Source organism: Papaver somniferum, chromosome 7 (genome assembly GCF_003573695.1).
Source record: "Papaver somniferum cultivar HN1 chromosome 7, ASM357369v1, whole genome shotgun sequence".
NCBI lineage: Eukaryota > Viridiplantae > Streptophyta > Magnoliopsida > Ranunculales > Papaveraceae > Papaver > Papaver somniferum.
In genome coordinates this window covers 106,072,365-106,080,330 of record NC_039364.1, presented here as the reverse complement: position 1 = coordinate 106,080,330, position 7,966 = coordinate 106,072,365, and the positions used below count along the sequence as shown (strand labels likewise).

Here is a 7,966-nt window from a genome sequence, read left to right as displayed (position 1 = left end):
GTGCCTTTTGCTAGCCATGTTTGGTTTCTTTCTTATTTCTGTGTGAATATTAATGCTTTTCAAGATAAGTCTTTTATTGAGTGTCTTGTCTTCTGGATGGTTGATCCTGTTACTGAATTGCTAGATGAATGACAATGTTTGATTGTTACTATTCTTTCGTCTCTATGGAGTAGTAGAAACAATCTTAAAGAAACCCAGCATGATGTTATCAATAGAGCCAGAGCTATGTTGTTGACTAGGAAGCCTAGCCCCCACCTTTTGGATGGATAAACTGCGATACTCACGGTGCCTTTGATGACATTACTCTGGAATACTGTGCAGGCTATGTGAGAGGGACTTCTCCAATAAGCATCTTTTTGTGCATCAATTGTGTTTGATGTTGAATCCGCAATTTGGGAATCACGATGCCTTTGAGACTAGAGCAATTTGGGTTGTACTGAAGAAAGCTGTGGAGCAAAAGTTTACCCACATTATCACTGAGAGTGATGCTAAGGATCTCATTGACCAATTTTCTTCTGAGAGGTTTGATGGTGATCAAGAACGGATGCTATTTATGAGGATATTCAGTTTTTCTCATCTTGTTTATCGGTTCACTTTCCAGCCTAGGATTCGTAATTATGTTGCTCATGAACTAGATCATTGGGTTTTTTTTGTTCTTTTTCTGTTGACAAGTCCCAAAAGACTTGGCCAAACTACTCTGATCTGAACTGCAAACTTTGAGCAAGATATGGTCTAACCTGATAAGAGAGAATGTTTTCAAGAAAAAGAGGAAGGAAAGCCCGTTATTGTAGAATATTTTTGTTAAATCCTACATTTATAGCAAAATCAGAAACTTATTGTGGTTAGTGTGAATAATTAAATTCTCGCAGGGAACAATTACTCGAAGGACAATTAACAGTACCCAAAATACTGTGAGAGCTATCTTAAACTACATACCAGATACCCATTTGTTGGTTAGCCTGTTACAATCAGCTCACCATTATGTACAATGCCAAAATACAAAATACGCTCCTAGAAATGTACATACAACAACTAGAAGAGAAGAGAGGAAGAATGAGACTACTCTAATCCCTCTCAACTTTTTAACTAAATTAACTTACATATATGGTAGTCCTCACCTGAAACTTCAACATTTCCGTCAATATTGCAGGCCATAAAAAACAGATTATTGAGACAGCCATTATTACCCTTGCTTTGCTTTACCATCTGAAACTGTAGCACCACTATCAAAAGCAGAAGTTGTGGCCATAGAAGTACCAGATACCATAAGCTTTTCAAAGTCGACCTCCGTCGTCCGGTACCTCAACTTGAACCCATTTTCAATCCATGCCCTAATGGACAACACTGGTTGTGTACTTGCATGGGGAAGACAATACTTTTGTTTATCAATTTCATCACCTTTTCTGCAGAAAAGCTCATCAGGTGAAACTGAGGTTGGTTGGACTGCCAGGAAATCTCGAGCCATGACAGATAATCGTGGATACCTTGAACTGTTTCCCTTCCACCAGTCTAAAACATCTGTAGTGAAGGAAGATGGAGGCTCACACAAATACTGGCTGAGTTCATCTGTAGACGCAGTCATGTTAACTCTGCGTCTTTTCCGAGCAATCTCTTCCGCAAAAGATACACTGCCTCCATCTTCATTGTCCTGAGGATTGTATCCATTAGCCAGTGTTGGAAAATGGATGGTCGAGTAACTCCTCAGGAAGTGGTTCCTTGCCTCTTCGAGATAGCTTTCCAGGTTGAGATTTTCTGGGATAAGTTCACCCTTGATCCTTGGATCGAGTATTGCAGCCATGTAAGTGTAGACATTATGTACCTGGCTGTTGTAACTCCTAGCCTTTTTCGCCATGTCCTCAGCAGCATTCTTTAGCCAGTCTGGGTTGTGACGGGAATCCCTGCAAGAAGCAATCGTCTCGACAATATGATCCATAAAGAATAGTACCAACCCAACAGTTGGGACTTTGCTTGTGCACATGTTGTTAGTGGTCTTGTGGAATGGCTCAAGGTATTGGTGCAAATTGTTGATAGCAACTATCTCCTTGGTGCTCAGGAGCATGTTCCTACTACCCAGAGATTCTTCCCTCTTTCTTATAACAGCATCCATGGATTTAGAGGCCTACACGTCAATATATCAAATTAGATTCGTGCAAAATATTAAAGTCCTCTCCCCCCACCCAAAATAAATAAAATAAATTGCAATAGTTTCACTGTCGCTGTGTCTGAAAAAATACCCTGCGCACTATATCAAGCATTGTATAATTGCCACTCCAACGAGTTGAAGCATCGATAGGGAACTTCCATGAACCTTCTTGATATGCTGATGTTGTGTGGTTGAAATCGGATGAGATTTCTACAGATGTGTTCATCTCGAGTACGAACTCCCGTATTTTAGATATCACGGGTTTTGCAGTTTGTAGTCCGTCCTCTATGATTAGGTTCAGTGTTCGAGCGGCACAGGGAATAAAGCAGAAGGCCACTGATTTCTGAGCATCTAAATCTTCTTGAAGTGTGTGACAAGCATGGATGGCATTCGAACTGTTGTCATGGGTGCAGGAGAGAATCCTGTTCTCAATGTTGTACATCTTCAGGACTTTCACAAGAGTGTGGTAGATATCAGAGCTAACACATGGATAAGGTACGTGTGAAACATCCAGAAGAACCTTGTGCAGGGACCAGTTTGCATCAATCCAGTGACCGGTGACGCTCATATAGAAGATTTGTTCGTAGGAAGTCCAGAAATCAAGGGTGATTGATATTTTAGAGTTAACATGTTCTAATGAAGCCTTTACATCTTCCCGCATACTTCTGAATATTTCCACAATGACAGTTTGAAACCTTTCGACTGACCATAATTGAACAACGGAATTGGCAAATTTGAAAGAGTTTGATAGCCACGTATCTTCGAATATAGAGGGTGGAATAGAATTACCGATGAGCCACCTGAGTAGTAACCAGTTTACATGGTCAAAATCAACCGTGCTACAATTTTTGACTTGAGACGGGGCCCTCTTCGATACAGTAGTGATGGGCTGCGGCGATGAGCTGGAGACGGTATCATATCCGGGATGGCGATGATTCAAATGCCTTCCCAAATTCCCTTGACGGAAAAAGAAGGCATACATTAATAAGTATGACTCCATGCAACAAATAGATGATGACTAATTTGCAACATCTCTCTCTGTCTCCCTAATATATATAATACCATCATTTTTCCTGGAAATTAATACTGATCCACTAGGAAATGCAGACAGGGATTACCAGTGGCTGTTGCAATAGAATAACTTTGCTTGCAGAATTTGCAACTTCGACTCTTCCCATCAGGAGCGGTTTCAAAGAACTTGAGATACAAAGACGTCATTGACTTTTTTCTTGGTTTTGCTGCAGGAGTTACATTTCCCTTCTCTGACGAACCTAGACCACCATCTACTGGGTCGATGACTGCTACTATTTCCATCATGCTTTTGGGTTCCATATCTGCACAAGCCAACAAATACAATCACTCCACACTAATCTTCAATTAAAAATTAAGAAGAAACATCCACAAACCTAAAACAACACTTTAAAAATTAAACTATGTAATGGACTATGAAGTGTGGCCACTGTTCCATTGGTGAAAAATCATTTCTCTTGACCAATATTTTAGTATAAAAACAATTTATAACATATTCGGTAAATTAATCAACTCTTTTTAACATGTACTTATAACTAAGACGCTAGAAAATTACTCGAGCTAAGTGGTTCCAGTTGTGTAAAGACAAGAAACTATATAGTATATCTAATAAAGGTCACAGAATAAAGATTTTTGTTTTTATTGACACACAAGACAAACCAAATATATCAAGTAAAATCATTAGAACAGGAATGCTTAGTGCTACCGTAACTATGAATCTGGGAGGGTTTTGAAACCAAGATATTTTAACATGACATTTTAAAGCATACCTTGCTATAAGTCAGTTACAACATTTCTGTGTCGCTTCAGACAAACAAATTAACTCTCATGAAGAGTGATGGACAGATATTTAGATTCATTTCTATGTAGTACAAGAAGTTACCTGCATCCATTACACTTTTACTGCCACTCACACAATGTAAATTCCCTAACTTCAACTCCAAATTCTACTTGATAGCATAAACGTGAAGAGAAGAGTTCATTAAATACATTTCCTTTCTGATTTATTCCATTTCCCATCCCATTATAAAGATAAATATAACTAGAGATATAACATTATAAAATACACATAAAACATGAAATTAGAGAAAGGTATTCCATGCAAATGGATTATGGGGTCCCTTGTCGGTGAGTGTTTCTGCCATGTCATTAACTTCTGTAAGAACTGAATTTATGAGAGTGAGCTTCCATGGAATCTAAAGATGCAATAATATATCCAAAGGCGGCTATGGACATCTTTAGTACTTGACACAAGGTTCGTATTTGATTCTTGGAAGTCATTATAGGTTTTGTTGCTGTCTTAAAGAACATTTCCTTACTTTTGGGTAGAACAATTAATAGAAGATTCGTGAAACTACAGAATATACAAGTAGACTTAATTTACCAGGAGCGTACTAGAAACTAGTCATCCTATACGCTATAGTTCCATCACCCCCACCCATCCTTCTAGAAATTGCATTACTGGATCTTCCATAAGATGAAAAAATAAAAAACAGAAAAAATTCTTATAGAGTGCATTCTTCTTATTTTTTTATTCTTTCTCTATACTTCATCTACATTTTTCCTCTAAATCTGCTCCATATTCAATCTCTGATCATTAATGTCAAGACATTCCCATTCCAGATGGCAAAATATTTCCATACACATCATGCAATCAGGTAACATGCTTGCTAGCAAAGAGTGGAGATAGGACTATCACTACCTTTCAAGCTTTTAACATTCCACTCCGTTGGCTGCCCAGTTTTTGCTACCAAATGTTCCTGTCTGAAACCAAAAGGATATTGTGAGGGAAGAACAGTAAATCCATAAAAAGTTGAGGAAAATAAGAATAATAACACTTCGAAACAAATAAAATAATAATGAAAAGATGATGCAAAACAATCGGACGCACTTTAAGTATTACTTCTTAGTAAGAAGAAAGAACACTCAATTAGTATCCAATATTAAGATTGACACCAAAAACATGGTAACACGAGCACAGCCTACCATATTTTAAGTAGTCTAGATTCTAGAATGGGTACAATGATTACAAACTCTCTATTGAAGTGATCCTTCTGAGAGCCTTTAGGATGTTTCCCGACGAGGTTAAGTAGTACATTCAAACTAGCTTCTCTTCTTGGCTGAACTTAATGTTCTAAGGGAACTCTTTATTTTTAGTGTTTGGAAAAACTGAAGACTTCAGCAACTTGTCCACCCTTCAGTAAGTATGACTTTGATGCTTGCCCGTATCCTATTTTTAGAGTTTTGAGGGGGGCTGGAGCCAGGGTTAGTCAACCCTTGGTTCCGCCCATGCTTGCCCGTATCCTCACATTCCTCCAAGTTCATCTTGTAAATGTAACTAAAATTCTAACCCCTTTGAGAATCCTACTTCCATAGTAGAGCTATCATTCTAAAATTACTTGCATATGCTAGTAATGGGTCTTCTTGAGTAGGCTTTTGATGATACAATTCAATTGATCATAAACAGAAGGAACATATAGAGTTCAGAAACGTATGGCTGCACAAATAATCGTATTCAACACTATTATAGAATCTTGTTGGAGTAAATCAGATTTCTGCCAATCTGCAGAAGTCATGAATATTACTTTTCAGATAGCTTTATACTTTTATCCACATGATTTCCTGCATGTATTAAGTTTTTTCTTTATTTTTCCCTTATTCTATAGACAAGTCCTGCAAGTGACCTATATATAATGATTTATTCATTGACCCGATTTTAATTGTGTACTACAATTCCTAGGAGGGAATGAGACAAAGTCATCTTACACTTCTATCGCTTTAATTCGTATCCCTTCTGCACATCTTTCTTCTTCCATTTGTTGAAAGGCATCGACCTCAAGATTCTATCTGGTAAAAGCTCCTAAATCATGAAATCCTTGATATCTTACCTTGAATTATTTGCCGAACAATGCATTATCACTACTCACCAATTTAACAATTAATAAAAATACACAGAAAACAAACCTACACCTCCCTCTATATGATAAATTCCGCCCCTTGAGAGATTGCTTCTCAGTCATTTTTAAACAATAAGAATGAAAGCATTGGTCAAGGAAACAATCACTAAGATCTCTGAAAGTCAAGAAGAGAGCTACAGCATAATCAAGATGGTCATGGTCTATCAGCTTTTTTTGCAGAATACAACACAGGGCTTAAACGGAACTGCAAGGTGAGGCAAGGCATTCCCTTAAGGCAGACTCGAGGTGTTGCATCGCAATGCTAAAAGAAAATTGGTAATAAAATCAAGCCAGTAAACATCACTTTATATAGCGTATATAAAGTTTTGGCGTCACTTTAACATACTAACCTACCTCCCTAAGTAAACCACTATTTGTCTTCCCTGCATGCTATTAATAATCCCGGTTATAAGTGGCTATATGAGGATACGACCGGACAGATGATCCCAAGCCCCAAATAACAGAGACGTTTATCAGTTACTATATTTTATTTCCTCTTGGAAACCAAATATCTATTTCATTTTAACAATTCATTAAACTTAAACTTAAACTTAAACTTAGGTGGTTATGTAACCAATCAAAATTTCAAGAGCTACAGAATGCACATTAAAATCTTTTGAAGTTATGCAATTCCGACCGGAAATAAGAAAAAAGGTCTCACAAAGATCTTCCAACTAAACTACATTATATTGTAAAATTTGGTATCACAGCTAGATATTCATGCAAATTAAATCATACAAATTTCAAAAATCAGATGAAACTCACAGAAATTAAAGAGCCATAATAACTCTATATACCTCGGAGGTCATGTAAGCCGGAGCTTAGTTCTGACAACCACCTAACCTTCTTCTTCAGTTTAGTTCCTGATGAACATCGAAACACACAGTTACAAAATATTAGTGGTTTTTTAAGCATAAAAGAGACTCACTGTAGAAAGATGATGAAGAAAAAGGTTACCTTCTCGCCTTTGAAGTGAGACCTCATCCCTGAAGTTCAATCGGAGTTCAGAAGCAATAATTCCACCGAAGAATCGCCGAAGGAGAAGAGGTGAAGAGTTTCAGAGAGAAAAAGGAGATCGGAGCCAAATGGAAGCTGGATCTAAGCCGGATCTGAGCCGAGCGACTTAGAGAAGAGAAGGGGGAGAGGGAGAGGGAGAGGGAGAGGGGGAGAGAGAGTCGAACCACAGCCGCGACGCGAGTGAAGCAGAGAGAGGTTTTCCCTTTGATCCTTTTTACGCACTTTGTAATTTCCCTTTTTACGCACTTTGTAATAGACGCAAAGTCGACGGCTTGGATCAGGAAAGAGAGAAAGAGCCATTTGGGGTTCCATATGCGTCGGCTGAAAGCAATCAAATATGCTCGGCTTGGCAGTTGTGGACTTCTGAAGCATGCCTAGTAATTAAAGACCACGACTCAGAACCAAAGCCTAAAGAGGCGGGATTGTTTTTTTCTTTTCCTTTTTTTCTTTCCTTTTTTTTCTTAGGGTTGGGGGTTCTTCCCCGTACAATAACGAAGATTTTATATATCTTTTCACTAAAGTGCCAAGGCTACCAACATTTTCAGCTAAAGTTCTTAGGCTACACGTTACCAACACGTTACCAACATTTAGCTCGATCAGATTAACATCGTTAATGTTGGGTGACATTAAGCACTGTTAGAAAACTTCCAATATAAAAAATCCTCCCTCCTCCCCTCTTTTCTCTCTGAAACTAAGAAAGAAAAAGAAAAACTATTTTCTTCAAAACTTAGATCATTGATCCGTCCAGTTTGGTTTGACTTTTTCAAATCTATTGGACGGATCGAGTTTGTTTCCTTGTATATATTTATTTTCCAATAAA

The 7,966-nt window shown here is 37.9% G+C and overlaps 1 protein-coding gene across 2 annotated transcripts; it reads right to left on the bottom strand.

Moving 5' to 3' along the window:
• Positions 1–852: 852 nt before the first annotated feature.
• Positions 853–7,514, bottom strand: LOC113298052 (zinc finger BED domain-containing protein DAYSLEEPER-like). 2 transcript variants are annotated; one of them, XM_026546706.1, is made up of 6 exons: positions 7,087–7,514; positions 6,895–6,992; positions 4,875–4,936; positions 3,262–3,477; positions 2,235–3,100; positions 853–2,119 (listed from the first exon to the last, which is right to left on the bottom strand). In XM_026546706.1, exons 4-6 carry the CDS (start codon positions 3,473–3,475, stop codon positions 1,184–1,186), a joined length of 2,016 nt encoding a protein of 671 aa, XP_026402491.1. In that variant the 5' UTR covers positions 3,476–3,477; positions 4,875–4,936; positions 6,895–6,992; positions 7,087–7,514; the 3' UTR covers positions 853–1,183. The 2 variants fall into 2 exon arrangements, with proteins under 2 accessions (XP_026402491.1, XP_026402490.1); XM_026546705.1 differs by having other exon boundaries at positions 6,927–6,992; positions 7,087–7,513.
• Between the last annotated feature and the right edge of the window lie 452 nt (positions 7,515–7,966).